Source organism: Engystomops pustulosus, chromosome 4, assembly GCF_040894005.1.
Source record: "Engystomops pustulosus chromosome 4, aEngPut4.maternal, whole genome shotgun sequence".
Lineage (NCBI taxonomy): Eukaryota > Metazoa > Chordata > Amphibia > Anura > Leptodactylidae > Engystomops > Engystomops pustulosus.
Window position 1 is genome coordinate 12,232,796 of NC_092414.1, and position 23,032 is coordinate 12,255,827.

The window sequence follows — 23,032 nt, forward strand, 5'->3', positions numbered from 1 at the left end:
GATTTATATTCTAGGATTGTACTGATGTTGTCCCCTCACACTGCTGTGCTCTGTGCTCTCTGCAGCCAGTGATTGCCATTGGTCCTGGAGAGATGTGTAATGAGACCTTTGTTAGTAGAAACAGGACTGTGAAATATGGATTTATAGGGGGGGGTCATTTATGAAAATTTTTTGAGCCTTTTTAGCCTTTTTTTGCAACTTTTGCTGCCGTGTTACAAAGTTCTCCACATTAGTTTTTTCCTGTGTTGTGTTTTTTTTCCATTAATTTCCAGATGATTGACGTCTGAAAATGTTGCAATTTGTGTACGAATCCGTTAAAATGTGGCACAAAAAGTTGCAAAAACGCTCCGGCGCACTACTGGCGTCTTTCACGGCTATTGGTGTCAAGCATCACTGCCAGGGCTGTTAGTAGGTTGTGACTTAAAGGTTACTCATAGGTTACTCATAGGTTACCCATAGGTTACCAATACTTGGTACTTGGGTATTCAGAAGATTTGGCAGAGCTGCTGACTCTATTGTATGAGAACGTTTCTTATGTGAAATTCCTTGGCCGAGACATTTTGTCAAGGTTTGTGTATTGAGCCTGGACTGTTTGTAATATTGTCAAAAGAATGGGGTGCAGTAAAGCGGCTCAGAGCACAGCAGTGTGAGGACACACCCCAAATGCAAATAAATTGTGTGGCAGATTGGGAATAACATAATCAACATTACTCCACTCACATATAAAGCTGCATTCATAGTTCTGTTATTTCCAAACAGTAACAACACTGATACATTGCAGCAAATCCTCTGTACATGTATTCCATCTCTGAATAAAGAAGGATGCTCCCCATCAATGACAGCACGCTGACTTACTGCAGCAGGTTTTCTACAGCTGGAGGTTTGTCACACTTGCAAGCAAACAATTGATATGAGCCAGGCAGACTAACATATTATACCCATACTGACACATAGTAACAAACCATCAGTACGACAGACATATAGATGTGTGCTCCTGAGGGCGCGTTCACACGTTGCGTTTGAAATGCATATACAACAGCTGAGGAGAGGTGATTTGCCTAATTATATCACACTTAACATTTCCGTTTACAAAACGCATGCGTTAACATAGCGTTAACAAATGTAAACGGTAATGTAATTAGGCAAATTACCTCTCATCAGCTGTTGTAATGCGTTTCAAACGCAATGAAAACGCGACCAAAACGCAACGTGTGAACGCGCCCTGAGAGTAAGCACCTTAGAGGACAATCTAGACTGGATACAACTGTAACAAACCCTCAGTGGGCGGAAAACTGCATTGTCTAGACTGGAGACAAGTGTAACAAAACCTTAGTGCCGAGAACAGATTTTGGATACACAGTATATGGAATTGATCTCACCAACAAGAAGATTGGATTATCTAGAATGGATGCAATTGTGACAAACCAACAGTGGTGAGCAGAATGCATCGATGAAACTGTAACAGTAGTAACAAACCCTCAGTGGTGAATAAAATGGGATGTCTAGATTGGAAATAATTGTAAGAAAGTATCATCAGGGAGATTGCATATAATGGGTACAACTGTAACAAACCCTCAGCTGTGGGAAGAATAGATCATCTAGTCTGGATGTAATTGTAATAAATCTTTAGCAGTGAGAAGAATTTGGTAGCTAAACTGGATGCAATTGTACCAAATTCTGAGCTGTGTTAAGAATGGATTCTCTAGATTATATAAGATACAATTGTAACAAACACTCAGCCGTGTTAAGACTCGATTCTCTACATTATATAGGATACAATTGTAACAAACACTCAGCTGTAGGAAGAATGGATTCTCTATTCTGGATAAGATACAATCGTAACAAACGTTCAGCAGTGAGAAGCAGTAATAAATCCACAGCGGTGAGAAGAATGAATTACGGTAGCTAAACTGGATGCAATTGTACCAAATTCTCAGCCGTGTTGAGAATGGATTCTCTATTCTGGATAAGATAAAATTGTAACAAACGCTCAGCAGTGAGAAGCATAGATTGTGTAGACTGGATGCAATTGTAACAAATCCTCAGCAGTGAGAAGAATGAATTAGCTAAACTGGATGCAGTCATAATAAACTCTCAGCAGCAAAAATGTTGGATTATCTAGAATGGATGCAATTGTGACAAACCCACAGCGGTGAAAAGCATGCATAAGACTGAAAACAACAGTAACAAACCCTCAGGGGTGAGTAAAAGGTGATGTCTAGACTGCAAATAACTATAACAAACCCTCAGCAGGGAGAACACCAGATTAGTTATACTGGATAAGACTGTAACAAACCCTCAGCTCTCAGAAGAATAGATTGGATACCATTGTAACTACCCCTAGACCAGCAAGAGGGATATATTCGCTAAAATGGATGCAATTGTAACAATCCCTCAGTGTTGACAAGAATTGTGTAGATTGGGTGCAACTAGAGCATGAGAAGAATGAACCTGCTAAATTGTATGTTATTGTAACAAACCCTCAGCCATGTGAAGAATGGATTCTTTAGTCAGGACAGGATACAATTGTAGCAAAGTCTCAGTGGTGAGAATGGATTCTCTAGACACAATAGGAAACATTCAGATGTAAGAAGAATGGATTCTCTAAAGTAGATAGGATACAACTGTAACAAACCCTCAGCGGTGAGAAGACTGAATTGGCTAAAACGGATTGAATTGTAACAAACCCGCAGTGGTGAAGAGAACATAATGGCTTAAACCCTCAGCCGTGTGAAGAATAGATTCTCTAGACTGAATGGGAAACAATTGTAACAAACCCTCAGCTGTGAAAAATATTATGTTGATAAAGTTTCTGAATGTAAAGCAGTTTCTATTCACTGTCAGCAAGCGTAGAATGATAAACCTTGCTGGATTGTGCACATTATTAGGGGGTGGAGGACATGGACCCTGTATCCTCTCCAGCCACCAGCAGAGGGGTACAGGTACTAGATCCAGCCCAATGCCCCCCCCTAATACGTAAGTCTATTTTAAGATGGACTTCCCCTTTAAGCTGAGGGTCAGGTCAGGGGTGATGGAACTTGCCTTGAATGGGGTCTTATCCAGGCCGTTGCAGCCCCCGGACCCTTCGCTGGTGGTGGTCATCCCCCTGTAGGCAGCTGACAGGCACACGGCGACCCCTCAGCTCGGATACATCACACCATAGGACAGGGGATGGAATGGGACGCGGCGGCTCAGCCAGGAACTTAAGGGGACGGGAGCCGAGACTCATGTGAGCGGAATTATCACAATCTGACTCTAATTTACGGAGAGACCGTCTCTTCCTGGAAGCCAGAGCGAGGGTTAATACATCCGAAATCCTATAGATCTGACCGCCATTAACCCCTGCGGCCATATTGGCGCAGGTAGTGTCATTTCATTTCAGTTTAACTATAGGGGGCGCTAATGGACATCCTCTAGGGCAGTGATGGCTAACCTATGGCACTGGTGCCAGAGGTGGCACTCAGAGCCCTTTCTGTGGGCACTCAGGCCATCACCAGAGATTACTCCAGGTATCTTCCTGCAGTCCCAGACAGCCCAGGACTTGCTGTGCACAGAGCTATTTTAAAGTGACAGCTCTACCTGGGACTATTTTCTGCTTTATTGGTGTCCTCAGGTGCTGGTATCAATGAAAACTGTGACAGAGAAGGGAGTATAAACCACAAATTAAATTTCTGTGTTGGCACTTTGCGATAAATTAGTGGGTCTTTGTTGTAGTTTGGGCACTCAGTCTCTAAAAGGTTCGCCATCGCTGCTCTAGGGTGTGTACACACATTGCGTTTACATTGTGTTAACAAACGCGTTAACATCACATATATACACTGAAATGCATTGTAAAGTAATGTTAACGAGAAAGTTTACATAGTGTATATGCAATAAAATTGTGTTTACAACACATAAACAAACGCCACATGTGAACGCGGCCTAAGGATCGCACAGTAATGGTGGAGGTGACGTCACTTTATCATATGGGAAGACGCCTTCCCAAAACTGCCCTGACCCCAATCATGGTGCCCACTGTGACGCCAGGACACGACATATTAGCCGGGGTCGCTACAGAAAATATGGAACAATCCTGAACTATTTGGGACTGTTCACCCGTAGGGTAAAACCAGAAAGGCCCCATAAACTATAACTAGGCCGGGTTTCCCAATGAATCCAATCACAGAGCAGCTTTCATATTTCCACAGCCATTGAAGAAATGAAAGATGCTCTGTGATTGGTCGTTATGGGCAACACCGCCTGGATTCAGAAATGGGGCCTATAATGTTAAAAATGTAGTGATACTTTATCTACAAATGGGTTAGATAAGAAGCTTAGATACAGCAGTGCAGCTCTAGGTATAGCAGATACCTCTGTAATGGCAGCTTATACAGCAGCTCAGCTCTATGTATGGTAGATACCTCTATAATGGAAGCTTAGATACAGCGGCTCAGCTATATGTCTGGTATATACCTCTATAATTACAGCTTAGATACAGCAGCTCAGCTCTATGTATGGTAGATACCTCTATAATGACAGCTTAGATACAGCAGCTCAGTTCTATGTATGGTAGATACCTCTATAATGGCAGCTTGGATACAGCGGATCAGCTTTATGTCTGGTATATACCTCTATAATGGCAGCTTAGATACAGCAGCTCAGCTATATGTCTGGTATATACCTCTATAATGGCAGCTTAGATACAGCAGCTTAGCTCTATGTATGGTAGATACCTCTATAATTACAGCTTAGATACAGCAGCTCAGCTCTATGTATGGTAGATACATCTATAATGGCAGCTTAGATACAGCAGCTCAGCTCTATGTATAGTAGATACCTCTGTAATGGCAGCTTAGATACCTCTATAATGGCAGCTTAGATACAGCGGCACAGCTCTATGTATGTTAGCTATCTCTTTAATGGCAGCTTGGATACAGCAGCACAGCTCTATGTATGGTAGCTACCTCTATAATGGCAGCTTAGATACAGCGGCTCAGCTCTATGTATGGTATATACCTCTATAATGGCAGCTTAGATATAGCAGCTCAGCTCTATGTATGGTAGATATCTCTATAATGGCAGCTTAGATACAGCAGCCCAGCTCTATGTATGGTAGATACCTCTATAATGGCAGCTTAGATACAGTGGCTCAGCTCTATGTATGGTAGTTACCTCTTTAATGGCAGCTTAGATACAGCAGCTCAGCTCTATGTATAGTAGATACCTCTATAATGGCAGCTTAGATACAGCGGCTCAGCTCTATGTATAGTAGATACCTCTATAATGGCAGCATGTAACTGCGGTGGAGCATCTTGTGAATGGATAGTGCGCTGCTGCCGCCCTTAGTCACATGAATCTGAATACAATGTGGTCGCATTTATTTTTATTTTTTAGAAAAGTTGATAAAGTGATGAAAACATGATGTTTTATGTCTCCAAATCTTGTGACAGCAGTGAGACTGCGCAGCTCTTGGCCGCAGGAGGATGTTATGGCGGATACATTATACATGCACAGGAGGGATCTGGATGACTTAAGGGTGAATAAAACCTATTTGGATAATCCTATAGGTTGGACTTGACAGACCCTGTGATACTGTGAGATCTTACAGATCGATCCGATGCATTCTGAGTTTCTTTAAGGCCGGCGTCACATGTGGCGTTTTTAACCAATTTTTGGGCCATTTTTAAGCAGTCAGTTAAAAAAAACGCATTCGTTTTTTGAAAATGCATCCGTGACGGTCAAAAACGTATGGGTTTTTTTAACGGACTGCTTAAAAACGTCCCAAAAACTGGTTCAAAACACCACATGTGCCGCCGGCCTAAGGTTTACATCAGTTCTGTGATCCCATAAGTACATGGGAGATTATTACATGCAGGAAGCACGGACCCTACTAGGAACAAACGTCTCACTATTCAATGATAGGAAGGAGGGAGATAACATCACATCACATCTCCTCCACGTGTCCACAATAATATGATATGGGTCTGGTATAACCTGGGGATCTCCTGTATATAATGATATATGTACAGCCGGTATAACCTGGGGATCTCCTGTATATAATGATATATGTACAGCCGGTATAACCTGGGGATCTCCTGTATATAATGATATATGTACAGCCGCTATAACCTGGGGATCCCCTGTATATAATGATATATGTACAGCCGCTATAACCTGGGGATCTCCTGTATATAATGATATATGTACAGCCGCTATAACCTGGGGATCTCCTGTATATAATGATATATGTACAGCCGGTATAACCTGGGGATCTCCTGTATATAATGATATATGTACAGCCGGTATAACCTGGGGATCTCCTGTATATAATGATATATGTACAGCCGGTATAACCTGGGGATCTCCTGTATATTATGATATATGTACAGCCGGTATAACCCGGGGATCTCCTGTATATTATGATATATGTACAGCCGGTATAACCCGGGGATCTCCTGTATATAATGATATATGTACAGCCGCTATAACCCGGGGATCTCCTGTATATAATGATATATGTACAGCCGCTATAACCCGGGGATCTCCTGTATATAATGATATGTGTACAGCCGGTATAACCCGGGGATCTCCTGTATATAATGATATATGTACAGCCGGTATAACCCGGGGATCTCCTGTATATAATGATATATGTACAGCCGGTATAACCCGGGGATCTCCTGTATATAATGATATATGTACAGCCGGTATAACCCGGGGATCTCCTGTATATAATGATATATGTACAGCCGGTATAACCCGGGGATCTCCTGTATATAATGATATATGTACAGCCGGTATAACCCGGGGATCTCCTGTATATAATGATATATGTACAGCCGGTATAACCCGGGGATCTCCTGTATATAATGATATATGTACAGCCGGTATAACCCGGGGATCTCCTGTATATAATGATATATGTACAGCCGCTATAACCCGGGGATCTCCTGTATATAATGATATGTGTACAGCCGGTATAACCTGGGGATCTCCTGTATATAATGATATATGTACAGCCGGTATAACCCGGGGATCTCCTGTATATAATGATATATGTACAGCCGGTATAACCCGGGGATCTCCTGTATATAATGATATATGTACAGCCGGTATAACCCGGGGATCTCCTGTATATAATGATATATGTACAGCCGGTATAACCCGGGGATCTCCAGTATATAATGATATATGTACAGCCGGTATAACCCGGGGATCTCCAGTATATAATGATATATGTACAGCCGGTATAACCCGGGGATCTCCTGTATATAATGATATATGTACAGCCGATATAACCTGGGGATCTCCTGTATATAATGATATATGTACAGCCGGTATAACCTGGGGATCTCCTGTATATAGTGATATATGTACAGCCGGTATAACCTGGGGATACTCTGTATATAATGATATATGTACAGCCGGTATAACCTGGGGATCTCCTGTATATAATGATGTATGGACCCCTGTTGCATAACCTGCTAGGACCATATCCCCAAATAGTTAATATTTCTCTGCTTTGGTCAAGGACACAGGGTGGGTCTCAGGTCAGGAAATGAGCTCGTTATCTAATTATCGGAAGTTATCTAATTACTCTGGGGCACAGAGTTCCTCTCACATATCACAGGGACCCACATGATCTGTGCTCTGTAGGTCAGATATGTGGATTTCCAGGCACAGAGATCAGGCTTGCTTCAATCTCTATTTATATAATATTTTATCTTTCCTTCGTGTCACCACTAGGGGGAGCTCATGAGAGAGAACATTAGTTTTGAGTTCTTTAAAGATTAACACTCATCTCTCCTGATATGTTCTGAAACTGTCTGCATTTCCCATAATGCAACACTTACACACTATGACCAATTATCTCTGTGTCGTACCGGTCCTCTGTTATTCCTCTTAGAAATATAGGAATAAATTGACAGCTGGGTGTGGCTGTTTGTAGGAAATCCCTATACACACACTAAGTGTCTAATCAGTGTTTACAGATTGTGTAGAGACACTTCCCATTTTGACATGGGTTCCCCTTATGGATCAACAGCTCCCCCTACTGGTGGTCACGGACATTAGGTAGATGTGGGATTGTCCTCGCACTGCTGTGATGTTAGAGAAGATGGGGCTCAATGCAGAGAGCGAAGTAAAGGGTTAGGAGGTTTCTGATTTAATAGTATAGCAGTCAATCATAGAGGAGTCTAATGCAATGAGTACAGAGCACAGCAGTGTGAGGACACGCCCCCCCCAGTACAATCCTGAAATATAAAACCATGTATCACAGTCCTGCTGCTACTAACAACATACACAATGATTATGCATCTCTACTGAGACAATATCTATCTCTTCCTGCAGAGCGCACCGAGTACAGCAGTGTGAGGACACCCCCTACCCCCAGTGCAATCCCGAAATGTAAAACCATATATCACAATCAGGCTTCAACTAACATACACAATGATTATGCATCTCTCCTGGGACAATATCTAACTCTGCCTACAGAAAGCACAGAGCACAGCAGTGTGAGGGCCCCCCCACCCCAGTGCAATTCTGGTATACAATTCCTTATTTCACAGTCCTGCTGCTACTAACAAGATACACAAAGGTCTAATTACACATCTCTCCAGGGAAAACATACAACATTGCAGGGAGCCAGGTGCACAGCAGTGTGAGGACACTCCCTCAGTACAATCCTGGAATATACATCCATATATCACAGTCCTGCTGCTACTAACAACATACACATGATTATGCATCTCTCCAGGGACAATATCTAACTCTTCCTGCAGAGAGTACAGAGCACATCAGTGTGAGGACACTCTCCCAGTACAATCCTGGAATTAAAAAAATCCATATTTTACAGTCCTGCTGCTACTAACAACATACACAAAGGTCCGATTACACATCTCTCCAGGGAAAGCACGCAACACTGCAGGGAGCCAGGTGCACAGCAGTGTGAGGACACCCTCTCTAGTGCACCTGGAGAAGCTACAACCATTGTTTTATGTGTTGTTGCATACAAAATGTACCATCATTCATCCATGGATTCTTACTCCCGGCAGTGCGAGGGTTAAGCGGAGTGTAATCACATGGCGGCGGTGACGAGCATGTGAGTGTAATAGCCCAGCACATGCTCCTCATTGAGCAGGAGACTCGTGCCCTGTAGTATCCCCCTTCACGTGTCTGAGCTTCCGTGGACCACGACGCTCCATGCACTGCCCCCGGGGAATACGGGATGTCCATGGATTAGATTATACAGCGGATGTGGGAATTGGGTGCGTCCTCCGGTGAGCTCAAGAGCTTACACTCGTTAGGGACTGATAACACCACCAAAAGTTACATGCACTTTGCAGGATTGTAGCTTTCAGATGCATTTTGGGTCCAAAAGTAGGTGTAAATTTTTTGGTAAATCGTTTTGCTGGAAATTTAAAGGAACAGTCCAATGTCACTGGGCTCCAGAGGATGGGGTACTATATGGACTCTAAGTTGGTCAGTTCTGTGTAGACCCAATGGGGGTCATTTACTAAGGGCCCGATTCGCGTTTTCCCGACGTGTTACCCGAATATTTCCGATTTGCGCCTATTTTCCCTGTATTGTCCCAGGATTTTGGCGCACGCGATCGGATTGTGGCGCATCGGCGCTGGCATGCACGCGACGGAAATCGGGGGGCGTGGCCGAACGAAAACCTGACGGATTCAGAAAAACCGCCACATTTTTTTAAAAAATTGTGTCGCGGGACTCGGGCTTACCTTCACCAGGTATAGGCTCGTGCATTCCAGCGGACCTCGGCGGACTTCAGCGCAGCAGCGACATCTGGTGGACGGCGGAGGAACTACCTTAGTGAATCCACCGCACAGAACGCGGTGCTGGATCGCGAATGGACCGGGTAAGTAAATCTGCCCCAATGTGTCAGCAATCTGGTGTTTAGGCCACTCTGAAAGAAATTGTCTAAGTGAGCTCCCCATTTTTCACTCTACAACCCCCAAACATTGCTGTGGACTGCATTGCAGGGGGGTGACTTGGTCGCTACCTCTTGATGACACCCGGTCCTGGCAGATGGAAATGCACTGGAGGGTGTAGCACTGAGGGGACAGACAGGAGACAGGCTGAGGTCAGAGCAGACAAAGTAGAGTAGAGAAAGACAAAGCATGGAGTGGCCTGCGGCTGTGGACTATAGTTTGTAAAGTAGAATCCGGGATTGTGGAATTCATGTGGAATTGGAGATCCATGTAGCAGGTAAGGTCAGGGCAGCTGGAATTCTAATAAAATTGGAGATCCAGGAAGCAGGTAAGGTCAGGGCAGGTGGAATTCTAATGGAACTGGAGATACAGGAAGCAGGTAAGGGCAGGGCAGACATAATTTTAATGGAATTGGAGATCTAGGAAATAGGTAAGGTCAAGGAAGGCAGAATTTGGGTGGAATCAGAGATTTAGGAAGCAGGTAAGGTCAGGGCAGGCTGAATTCTAATGGAATTGGACATCCAGGAAGCAGCTAAGTTCAGAGCAGGTGGAATTCATGTGAAATTGGAGATCCAGGAATCAGGTAAGGTCAGGGCAGACTGAATTTTAATGGAACTAGAGATCCAGGAAGCAGGTAAGGTCAGGGCAGGCTGAATTCTTATGGAACTAGAGATCCAGGAAGCAGGTAAGGTCAGGGCAGGCAGATTTTGGGTAGAATCAGAGATTTAGGAAACAGTTGTGGTCAGGGCAGGCAGAAATCTTATGGAATTTGAGATCCAGGAGGCAGGTAAGGTAATGGCATGTGGAATTTTAATAAAATTGGAGATCCAGGAAGCAGCTAAGTTCAGGGCATCTGGAATTCATGTGAAATTAGAGTTCCAGGAAGCAGATAAGATCAGGGCAGGCAGAATTTTAATGGAATTGGAGAGGTAGGAAGCAGGTAAGCTCAGGGCAGACTGAATTTTAATGGAATTGGAGAGGTAGGAAGCAGGTAAGGTCAGGGCAGAATTCTTGTGGAATTGGAGATGCAGGAAGGAGGCAAGGTCAAGGAAGGCAAAATTTGGGTGGAATCAGAGATTTAGGAAGCAGATAAGGTCAGGGCAGGCAGAATTCTTATTGGATTGCTGATCCAGGAAGCAGGTAAGGTCAGAGCAGGCAGATTTTGGGTGGAATCAGAGATTTAGGAAGCAGTTATGGTCAGGGCAGGCAGAAATCTTATGGAATCTGAGATCCAGGAAGCAGGTAAGGGCAGGCAGCACAAGCTGAGGTCAGGACACTCTATTGCTAAGGAAACTTCTAGTTGGTGAAGGTGCCTTAGCATTGGGGGATTATTTGGGGGCTCATTTTCCTGTTCACTCATGTGATCTATGGGAGCACCAGAGAGAGGAGCAGGATGCCCGGGCATAGACTCCATGAAAGTGGGGGGGTTATGCCCGCTGGAAGGGGTGAGGTACCGGGATTTGTAGGCACTGAATGGACCATATATGGGAAAGGAAGAGGTTCCTAGTCAGGTGAATCTGATGACTTAAGAGGTCAACAGAGGTCAGCTGTGGGATACTTAAAGACTAAACAACCATAAAATCAAGGATTTTTACATTACCATAGTGACCACATCAGTATAACAATATGTAATGGACAGGACTTCCCCTTTAAGAATCTTTTAGAATTTTACATTTGTAAGGGACGGGGTCACTTCCCCTTTAACTGGGCACATTTGTATCATAATGGAATGACTCTTCTCCCGAGGCCGATCCTGGATTACGTCCTATAAGTAAGATTACTTTCCATGCAAAGAACAATCCGAAATCCCTTTAAATCTGGCCGAGAAAAACAAGCCGAGAGCGATAATTCCCACTCGCTGGTGATCTGGAGCGAAGGAGCACAAGTCTCTTCGTAATACCGGGGATTAGGAGTAATCCTGCTGCAGGTTCTCACTGAAAGAGGGAAACAAAAACTACTACACCCCATAAAATGGGGGTTTATAATCCTCCCACAGCTCCCCCGCAGGTGATATAAAGCATTACACATAGGGAGGGCAGCTGTAATCAGAGGGAAGCCACGCCCCAGATCACGCCCACAGCTTCTCTGTGTTACTCTGTGTCCCTACTACACCCTAAACTTGCTCTGAAAATTCTGCTGAATCCGCCTTGGTCTGCCCAAGATGGATTCTGAGATTAATGAAGTATCAGATAACTTATGCGCATAGGAACAGGAGGAGTGGAGAAAAAAAAAAGCAGCAGAAATGCATTCACAGGCATTATGCTGCAGATAATAGTAAGTTTTCTATCTCACACTTAAGTGCTTCCATCACATTAGAACAGGTCAGTTTCTACTGATGCTTTTGAGCAATAGAGGAGCAACGTAGCTGCTGGAGCTAGTAGTGGGTTTTCTATTTCACCACAAATTCTATAGTCCCATCAATAGATGTCAGTTCTTGTGATGTGATATAGAAGACACATGGGAATAGACAGAAGCAGTAGGAGAGAATAGTAAGTTTTCTATCGAAGCACATGACTTTATTCACATTAGTGCAGTCTAGTAACTCTCTATAATGTCCTATATGACCCAGTTCATAAGTGACACAAGACACTGGCATAAACAGAGGCTGCTGGTGATAATAATAAGTCTTCTACTTTACCTCAAGTACTTTATTCACAAAAGTGATCATCTATATGATCCTTCTGATGCATGTGAGTGACGGAGGATGCTGGGCATAATAGTAAGTTTTCTATTTCACCACAAGAGCTTAATCCACATCAGTACTTTTATATAAATTTCCTTTATGACCCCACTGAGTCTTCTAAATTAAAAGAGTAGACCCACATTTAAAGATAAAGACTGCTGCAGATAAAAGTAAGTTGTCTCTCACCCCAAATACTTTAGACACATTACTATATTTTTCTCTATGATCCTGCTCATGCAGGTCAGTGAAGAAACATGTGAATACTTGTGAATGATAGAGGAGGAGCATAGCACAGAAAGAGGCTGCTGGAGATAATAGTAAGTTTCTACCGTACCCAAAGACCTTCAATCACATCAGTGAAGGGCAGTACTTCTCTATAGTAACCTTTATAAAAAAAAAAAACTGCTGAAACACTAAGTTTTCTATCTAACCGCATCTACTTTATAGAGAATTGCTAAACTCTACTGATGTGAATAAGATCCTATATGGCACCGTTGATAAATGAGACAAGAAAACCAGGCTGCTGGAGATAATAGTAGGTTTTCTAGCTCACCCCAAGTAATTTATTCACATCACTACAGGTCAGTGGTTCTCTATAATGTCCTGTACGTTCTACGAGTCATAGAGGAGACATGCAGGCACCGATAGAGGCTGCTGGAGGTATTAGTGAGTTTTCTTTATTTCACCACAAATGCTTTATTACCAACCCAAAGTACTTTATTCACATCTCTATAACATTCAGCATGACCAGATGATGCTTATTAGTGACAGGGGACAGAAACGTGTACAAACAGAGGCTACTGGAGCTAATAGTGAGTTTTCTATCTTACCCAGAGTCCTTTAATCAATACTTCTACATAATATACTATAGGATTCTGCTGAATAATCAGGCAGGTTTTCCTCTACTTTCCATGTGCCGTGTATGGGAGACATGATAGCATCTAGTCCCCAGCCACCAACTCCAACTAGAAAAACTACTAAACACTGCAGCATACAAGTCCTATAACGACTTACTAATCAAAACTTATTCTGAAGTGTTAGCCGAAAATTTAAGGTAGAAAACTGGGTCAGTACCCAACAATCTGGGCCACATTGTCCTAGATTGAAATTCTAATATGAAAGTCTTCAGATCTGATGGGGAGGATTATGTGGGCGTCGGCCTGTATTAAGGAGCGGGTATTAAACAGATGGAGATGGGTCATGGCTAAGGCGAGTGATATTACAGCACCCAAGGACACCTGCTCATCGGTGACAAGATGGGAGATGCTGAGGGACCTGGTACATCATCAGGAGGACCTTAAAAGTAACATGACGCCCATTACAGTGTCTATGATCTTTGTGATTTTACCCGGAATTAACCCATTTGGAGCCGCAGAGGATGCAAATAAGACGCAGGACGCGGCGATACCCGTCCCTAATAACGCCTCAGGTAAGGCTGGACGTAGGGAGACGAATCATTGGCTAAACAAACCCAAAATGTGGTTAACGATCGCAATCGTTAACCCCTAATACCTGCACTCGTTTTACACGTTTTCTCAGTTTTTCATCCTTCCACAAGCTCAAACTATATCCATATGGCGCCTAAATTTTTTGTAATAGCAGAATTTCGGGGTTACCTATATCCTACTGGTGAACTTTTATTAACCCTTTCTGTGCAGCACATTTAAAATTAAGCAAATGTGACAGTGTTTTTTTTTCCTAATAAAAATTTGCTTTTATCATGGAACCTAAAGTAACATTAAAAAAAAAAAATAACTATTTTTGGATGGAGAAGGATATTTGTTACTAAACAGAATATTAGTTTTGGTGTATTTTTTTTTAAAGAATTAAAATCTTTTAGTTTTAGGAAATATTGTGCCATTCAATTTGATTTTGGATTACCCAAAATATATAAATCTATAGATCATAGATGTGATTTTTTTTTTTGTATGTGTTCCCTCATAGAATCAACATTTGAATGAATTTTTCTTGAACAAAAAAAATAATAACTTTTTTAAAGTTATATATTTTAATAAATAATTAAAATATATAACTAAAATAAATAAATAAAATAAATAAATAATAAAATAAATAATAATAAATAATAAATAAAATAAATAATAAATAATAAATAAAATAAATAAAATATATATATATAGGAAAAAGCGAGCAGCACTCCAAAGGTAGAATTCCAAAGGTAGAATAAGGACCATGCCAGGACCTTGGCGGGCTCTGCACCCCCCTCTCCTTAGGGGTTCCATAAAGCTGTGCAGTCTTGAACTCTATTTTTTTTGCATATATATATATGTATATATATATATATATAGCATCCGATAAGTAAGTGTGTTTGGACTAGTGAGAGCTTTGCCTTCCCTTGTGTTGCAGCACCGGCGCTGTGTCCTGCACTCATAGCGCCCCCTGGTGGATCTTTCCACATATTTGAAGCTGCAGAACGTTCCTTGGGTTCGGTGGCTTTGTTCCGCTGCCAGGAAGGATTCCAGCTCCTGGGACATTACAAGCTGAGATGTCAGAAGAGAGGAGACGGCCTCCGGTGGAGTCATCAGGAGCCCCAATGTCAGGGTAAGGAGGTTTAATGATATTTAAAGGGGTTGTCTAGTAAGGTCTGCCTGGTGTGTACCTATAAGATGGGGGTACAGTTTCTGCTTGTAGAGACCCCTAAATGCTGTAAAGAACATAGAGATAACGCTCCCTGCTACAAGTTTTGAAATAACGAGAACAGTGTTTAGACACATCTTAGCTGTAAGTCAACGTCCGACCCTTTAAAGAGCCATAAAACGTCACTTACTAGTAGAGAACAGTTTCTGGGTAGTTGCCCCTCATCAGTACAGTGCAGGGTAGCAGTTTGCTGGTGCTATTAAAGACCTCTGACTAGGTTTCTCCCTGTGGGAGGGGCCATCACCAGTCCCTAATGCAGGACCAACCCCCTTGACTATTTATTAAAAATACTCTCTGTCTTTCCATCAGGCATCTCACCGGCGGCTCATAAAGGTTTCCGTCTGGCGGTCATCATCTCCATGGTCAGCTGTTTCATAATCCTCACCATGTTCGTCGCCTTCACCGTCTGCTGCGTCCGCGAGCGACAGCACAGCCTAGAGGGGGCGGAGCCTGGTAGCAGGTAAGTGATCCCCCAACTGATTTTACATTTATGTGTCACATACAATAGACAAATTTTCTTTTCTACATTTCTATCATATTATACAACAATATGGGGGAGATCTCTGTGGAATGACCCTTTAAGCCCCGCCCCTTTAAGAAGATATTTCCTAAATTCCGGTTCTGGCATCAAACACTTACAAATCGCGTATAAACTTAAGTGCAACTTTGTAACGAGTCACAAAAGATTCTATAACGGATTCTCTCTACCTGTGAGGGGGGGGGGGGGTGGAGCTTCTCCTCTCGGACCCTGTGAACATAGACAAAGTTAATAAGTTTCCACAAGGGATGAAATAAAAGATACAAAATTATCTTATTTTAATTCCTTACTTGTTTTCCGCAGGAGCGATCCCAGGCCAGGATTCCCCATGGAGACCCCGGAGCGAGTCATTAGCAGAAGCACCCTCTCTTACAGCCTCAGGGAGTCCGCACTCTACAGTTCTGTCGCCTTTAAGGGCCCAAACGGGTTTGAAAATTGCGGATTTCAAACGTAAAAAAAATCAATTACTCGAATAGGATTAGAATATACAATAGTCGTACAGACAGGGGAGAATTTTTGTAAAAACTAAATAAAGTTAAAAAAAAAAAAAAAAAAAAAGTCTTATTGCGCAATAATTACCCCGCCCCCTACTAGAATTTCAGGGCCCCCTAGAGTTAGCGCCTTCCTACAATGGAAACTGATCACACGGTGCATGCGCCTTTCGGCTTCATTTGCATCACTGTGTTCAGCTTTTATAATACAGAATGTCAGAGAACAGTAATACAGTATGTGAGGACCTGTACTCCCTGCAGCAGAGGCATCTATGATGCAGTCAACACTGTTGGTTTTCTATTGGTCCAGTATTGTAATGTTCTTGTAGAAAGGTGTCCCACTGTGAGTACAGGTCCCCACACCATATTATCAGGGAGATACTACACATACCTATGCTGCTGTGAGTACAGGTCTCCACACACTGTATTATCAGGGAGATACTACACATACCTATGCTGCTGTGAGTACAGGTCTCCACAAACTGTATTATCAGGGAGATACTACACATACCTATGCTGCTGTGAGTACAGGTCCCCACACAATATTATCAGGGAGATACTACACATACCTATGCTGCTGTGAGTACAGGTCCCCACACAGTATTATCAGGGAGATACTACACATACCTATGCTGCTGTGAGTATATGTCCCACACAGTATTATCAGGGAGATACTACACATACCTATGCTGCTGTGAGTACAGGTCCCCACACAGTATTATCAGGGAGATACTACACATACCTATGCTGCTGTGAGTACAGGTCCCCACACAGTATTATCAGGGAGATACTACACATACCTATGCTGCTGTGAGTACAGGTCCCCACACAGTATTATCAGGGAGATACTACACATACCTATGCTGCTGTGAGTATAGGTCCCCCCACACTTTATTATCAGTGAAATACTACATATGCCTATGCTGCTGTGAGTATATGTCCCACACAGTGTATTATCATGGAAATACTACACATGCCTATGGTGCTGCGAGTACATGTGCCCAGAGTGTATCATCAGAGAAATACTACACACAACTATGCTGCTGCGAGTACAGGTCCCCACACAGTATTATCAGGGAAATACTACAACACATGCCTATGCTGTTGTGAGTATATGTGCCCAGAGCGTATCAGGGAAATACTACAGATGACTATGCCTATGCTGCTGTGAGTATATGTCACCATATAATGTATTATCTGCTAAATACTGCTTCAAGTACATGTGCCCAGAGTGTATCATCAGGGAAATACTATACATGACTATGCTGCTGTGAGTTCAGGTCCCCACACAGTATTATCAGGGAAATACTACCTACCCATGCCTATGCTGCTTTGAGTATATGTCCTCACACAGTGTATTGTTTGGCAAATACTGCTGCTAGTATTTACCAGATATTTATTCGGTAAATACTGCTGCAAATACATGTGCCCAGAGTGTATTATCAGGGAAATACTACACACAACTATGCTGCTGCGAGTACAGGTCCCCACACAGTATTATCAGGGAAATACTACAACACATGCCTATGCTGCTGTGAGTGTATGTTCCCACATAATGTATCATTTGGTAACTACTGCTGTGAGTACATGTGCCCAGAGTGTATCAGGGAAATACTACAGATGACTATGCCTATGCTGCTGTGAGTATATGTCACCATATAATGTATTATCTGCTAAATACTGCTTCAAGTACATGTGCCCAGAGTGTATCATCAGGGAAATACTATATACGACTATGCTGCTGTGAGTTCAGGTCCCCACACAGTATTATCAGGGAAATACCAACTACCTATGCCTATGCTGCTGTGAGTATATGTCCTCACACAGTGTATTGTTTGGCAAATACTGCTGATAGTATTTACCAGATATTTATTCGGTAAATACTGCTGCAAATACATGTGCCCAGAGTGTATTATCAGGGAAATACTACACACAACTATGCTGCTGTGAGTACAGGTCCCCATACAGTGTATTATCAATGAAATACTACATATGCCTATGCTGCTGTGAGTATATGTCCCACACAGTGTATTATCAGGGAAATACTACACATGCCTATGCTGCTGTGAGTATATGTCCCAACATAATGTATTATCTGATAAATACTGCTGTGAGTACATGTGCCCAGAGTGTATCATCAGGGAACTACTATACATGACTATGCTGCTGGGAGTACAGGTCCCCACACAGTATTAATCAGGGAAATAATACAACACATGTATATGCTGCTGTGAGTATATGTCCCCACACAGTGTATTATATGGTAAATAATACTAGGCTGCTGTGGTCTCTATGGTGTTTAATATCTGGTTAGTACTCCACGTGCCTTTGCTGCTGCAAGAACAGGTCCCTACACAATGTATTATCTGGAAAATACTACACATACCTATGCTGCGAGTACAGGTCCCTACACAAGGTATTATCTGGGAAATGCCACACATGCCTATGCTGCTGCGAGTACAGGTCCTCACACAATGTTATCTGGAAAATACTACACATGCCTATGCTGCTGCAAGTACAGGTCCCCACACAAGGTATTATCTGGAAAATACTACACATGCCTATGCTGCTGTGAGTAAATGTCCCCATACAAGTTATTATCTGGGAAACACCACACATGCCTATGCTGCTGCAAGTAAAGGTCCCCACACAATGTATTATCTGGAAAATACTACACATGCCTATGCTGCTGTGAGTACAGGTCCCTACAGTGTATTTATATATCCACACTGTATTATCTGAGGATTACCGCATCTAACAATGCTGCTGCGGTGTCTGATGTCCAGTTCTACACCACCGGCTCCTATATAATAAAAAAAATAAATAAAAAAATTCCACAAACCGATTTATCATCAAGTTTTCTGTTTTATTTAAGATTTTAGTTTTTAATTCTGAAGACAGAGGTACATTTTCTTGGTTTAGTTTTTAGCGTCAGGTTATAACCAGGTTTTAAATCGTCATATATTTATTTCTTTTTTTTCCCCCTTCTCTTCTTCTTCTCCGCTTCCCGATTATTATTATTATTTTTTGTTTTCTTCAATACTGTGGATATTAATAACAGAAAAATTTCAGAAGATGGATCGGAAAACGCCTGAAAGTGACTCGACAAAAATCACACATTTTTTTTCCTTGAAGCTGTAAATCCCAGGTCACGGTTTAGGATGGAAATTTTTTTATTTTTGAAAAAAACAAAAAGTTGGATTGTTTTTGGAGAGAAAAAATGGCTGCCGTTTTTTTTTTCGGATTTCCAAAGATTTCAAGTAGTGACTTGTGAAGAACGCAGCAAAAAAAAAAAAAAAAAACCCACTTTTGTGCAAAGACCCACCGGTCTAGGGAAAGCAGCATAGATTTATCCATGATGATTGGAACATTCCGGGATTATCTGGAATTTTTAAATTTTTTTTCCCTCCCCAACTCAAGACGAGAGAACGGCAGGAAGCGACTACACCACCAACACCTTCACAGATCTTCAAAAAAGAACAAAGAGTATAACGAAATCATCAAGTTTGCACTGATAAAAAAAAAAAAAAAAATTCTCGGAAAAGCCATGGATGAATTTTAATATTTTTTTTTGTTGTCGGCTCCAAATCTCACAATTTTTTTTTTTTCCCCTCTCCTTAAATCCTGCCAAGTTTTTTAAAAAATTTTTTAAATCATTGCCTGCTGCTCCTGCTCATCCCTTTGGAAAGCACCGCTGTAACTATGGCAAACGTTGCGATAAAGTTTATACAAAAAAAAAAAAAATTCAAAAAGTTGCCACTTTTTTTTTTGCCTTAACCCCTTCAACGCCAGAGGGGTCCTTAAATATATATTTAATATTTTTTTTTCCCCAGCATTCCTAAATCCAGACCCCCCCACCCACCCCTCCTTTGGTCCTGAAGAAAATAAAGCGTGAAATGTTACGTGTTCCATCGCAAAGCTCGACCAAAAATTAAACACATTTTCAAAAATTTACTAAATTGCATTTTTTAATATATATATATTTTTTTTCCCCGGTGCTTTCCCCGCCCTCCTATCGGGTTACTGATCGCGTTAGTTTTTCTATTTCTCACCCCCCCTAATTGTCAAATTTTTTTTTTACAAGATTAATTTTTTTTTCCCGCTACTTTGCAACTAGCTGTTAAATCATTTATTTATTTATTTATTTTTTTAAATATTAAGCTTTCATTTTATTTTTTTCTGTAGTAAAAAAAAAAAAAAAAATATTCTGACGCAGCAGATCAATGATTATTTTTTTTCTCTCTCTCTCGGGTTCAGGAAACTTGTTGGTGTTTTTTTTTTTCCGATGTGAAAACATAAAAAAAAACAAGTCACTTCATCAAAATGAACTTCAGCACGGCAACAGATGACGGAATCTCGAATCGGTCGGTGGTCGGTTATTTGAAGGGGGCGGGGTCAGTGGACCACGCCCCGCCCCCTCCACATTGTAAACCAAGATTCTTGTAGAATTCTGGAGAAGGATTTGTATGAGAAGGAAAAAAAACACTGAGGGTTTGATTTTTTGACATCGGGTTTTGAAAGGGAAGGGGGGGTGGAGAATTCCCCAAAATTTCTAAAGTGTCCCTTGGTATCTTCAATGGCGGTCCAGGGCTGAGCTCTGTAGTAGATCTGTGGGGGTTTTGGTTGGGGGTCTGAAGGCTGTCTGAAAGCCTGGGGGAGGGGAGTGGAAACTGGCGGGGTTTGTCGGGGGAGGGTAGGGGCTCCAATTTGCTCTGTGTAGGGGGATCTGTGTGCTGAATAGATTGTTATGGGGGTGGTGGGGGGGTAGAGAGCTGCTGGGGCCGTCCATCTCTGTCAGGGCCTGCAGGGATTTTAACCAGTGGGGTGGATTGTCATCTTGCAGAGGTTCTAAACCATTTCCGGTGGAGGATGGGATGCCTTTAAAAAAAAAAAAAAAAGACAATAATAATAAAAAATAAAATATAAAAATATTAGAACCCCCCCCGCCCCTTATTATTCAAGAATTTCTTTAACTTTTTACATTACGTTCAACAAAGCTTCAATTTTGCCAAAATTATATTTTTTTAGGAAATATTCTCGTTTTTCGGTGACGGCCTTAAGTCTCCTCCTTAGTTTTACAGGAATTCAGGAAAACCCATTGAGTGTTTGGCCCTGTTCCCCTTTCCAGTGTCTCAGCAGCACCTGCACCCCCCAGGCAGAAGGCCCAGGGACCCACCTTGGCCAATCAATGGTCAGAACTTCGGTTGACCTCACAAGGGGATTTGGATTGGTCAAAGCAGGTCATGCGATAATCCCCCCCCCTCCCCACAGCTCCGGCCTCCAATGGGTTTTCCAGAATTGATCAAACAGAATCATTGTAAATACCAAGAACCACCATGTCCGAGAACCTTTTGTTCAAAGGAAGCAGGAAATTAAGGGGGAGGGAGGAAGTGAGAAAGGGGGAGGGAGGGAGGAGGAGGAAGTGAGAAAGGGGGAGGGAGGGAGGAGGAGGAAGTGAGAAAGGGGGAGGGAGGGAGGAGGAGGAAGTGAGAAAGGGGGAGGGAGAGAGAGAAGAGGAAGTAAGAAAGGGGGAGGGAGGGAGGGAGGAGGAAGTAAGAAAGGGGGAGGGAGGGAGGGAGAGAGAGAGAGAGAGAGAGAGAGAGAGAGAGAGAGAAGAGGAAGTAAGAAAGGGGGAGGGAGGGAGGGAAGAGGAAGTAAGAAAGGGGGAGGAGGGGAGGAAGTGTGAGGGGAAGGGTGAGGGAGGAAAGGAGGTGAATGGAGTAAGAAAGGGAGGGAGGAAGGGAGGGATTGGCTGTTGCGGACACATATTGTCCCGCCTATATTGAAAAGTGTATTGGGATATATATATATTTTTAAACTTGCACAATCCTTTAAGAACAATGATATATTATAGAAACAACAATTTTATGCAATATTTACAGCACAAAAAAAAAATACACAAAAATAAACTAAAAAAACAAACAAAAAAAAAAAACATACAAACATTTCTTTCATTCTACCGAACAAATGTGGAGTATGGTTAGAAACGTTCAAAATAAATTTTGCCCACGCCCCACTTTTTTTATTTATTTATTTTTAAATTTATCGTTTATCAGTTAGGAAAATAAAAAAAATTTCCAGTAATAATGCACATAGCTGCCGAGGAAGCTTGGTACAAGATGAATACGGTAAAAAAACGCCCAGAGAGTCTTCCCGCTTCCGGCATCTTCATGAACACAACATACAGCAGGGGGGTGGCGGCCTACTGGGGGCGGAGCCACGTCTCGATGAGATGTCAATGAAGGAGGAAGAAACGTTTACCTGTGATTATGGCGGGATCCATCCAGCTGCTCGGGCAGTCCCAGTTCAGGCTGTTTGTGGTGGCATGGTTGGACGTTGGCGCGCTGTGGGAGGCGTTTGAAGGGGAGGAAGCATTTTGCAGCCCACCAAAGTTGATGTTTATGTTGGGCAGAAGCGCCCTTAGCCCGTCCTGCCATTCCTTCACATTTATACTCTCTACTGAATTGCTGTGGTCTGGGAGATTTATTCAAAAGAAAAAAATAAAATAAAATAAAATAAAAAATAAACATAAAAATATAAAAAGTTTTTGTTAGAATTTTTTGGATTTAGGGTAAGTAAAATTTAGTTTGTATTTTTTTTTTTTTACTTTAAAAGTTAAAATCTAAATAAAATACTCTGCTATCAGCTCGATTAGTTTAATTAAAAGGGAAATATAATTACATAAAATATAGATATGCTCTGGGAGCAGCAGATTAAAAAATTTTTTAAAATAGAT

At 42.2% G+C, this 23,032-nt stretch overlaps 3 protein-coding genes across 14 annotated transcripts in view; 1 reads left to right on the forward strand and 2 right to left on the reverse strand.

Annotated features, from left to right (window-relative positions):
• LOC140126067 (solute carrier family 23 member 1-like) overlaps positions 1 to 3,351 on the reverse strand; it is a 15,386-nt gene extending 12,035 nt beyond the window's left edge. The window contains exon 1 of the mRNA XM_072145150.1: positions 3,043 to 3,351. Coding sequence (XP_072001251.1) covers positions 3,043 to 3,102 — 60 coding nt within the window. The 5' untranslated portion in view covers positions 3,103 to 3,351. The remainder of the gene's footprint in view (positions 1 to 3,042) is intronic.
• Positions 1 to 16,350, forward strand: part of LOC140126068 (sushi domain-containing protein 3-like) — a 17,215-nt gene extending 865 nt beyond the window's left edge. The window contains exons 1-4 of one of the 2 annotated variants that reach the window (XM_072145151.1): positions 13,783 to 14,041; positions 14,977 to 15,171; positions 15,577 to 15,727; positions 16,109 to 16,350. In XM_072145151.1, the coding sequence (XP_072001252.1) occupies positions 13,813 to 14,041; positions 14,977 to 15,171; positions 15,577 to 15,727; positions 16,109 to 16,259 (726 nt within the window). In that variant the 5' untranslated portion in view covers positions 13,783 to 13,812 and the 3' untranslated portion in view covers positions 16,260 to 16,350. Of the gene's footprint in view, positions 1 to 13,782; positions 14,042 to 14,976; positions 15,172 to 15,576; positions 15,728 to 16,108 lie in introns of those variants that run through there. The other variant, XM_072145153.1, reaches the window with a different exon arrangement.
• A 2,791-nt stretch (positions 16,351 to 19,141) lies between these two features.
• The window catches only part of CNOT4 (CCR4-NOT transcription complex subunit 4), a 36,788-nt gene continuing 32,897 nt past the window's right edge, over positions 19,142 to 23,032 (reverse strand). For 8 of the 11 annotated variants that reach the window (XM_072145159.1, XM_072145158.1, XM_072145161.1 and 5 more), the window contains 2 exons: positions 22,558 to 22,770; positions 19,142 to 21,174 (listed from right to left, as the gene is read on the reverse strand). In XM_072145159.1, coding sequence (XP_072001260.1) covers positions 20,870 to 21,174; positions 22,558 to 22,770 — 518 coding nt within the window. In that variant the 3' untranslated portion in view covers positions 19,142 to 20,869. The remainder of the gene's footprint in view (positions 21,175 to 22,557; positions 22,771 to 23,032) is intronic. The other 3 variants (XM_072145162.1, XM_072145169.1, XM_072145165.1) reach the window with 1 other exon arrangement.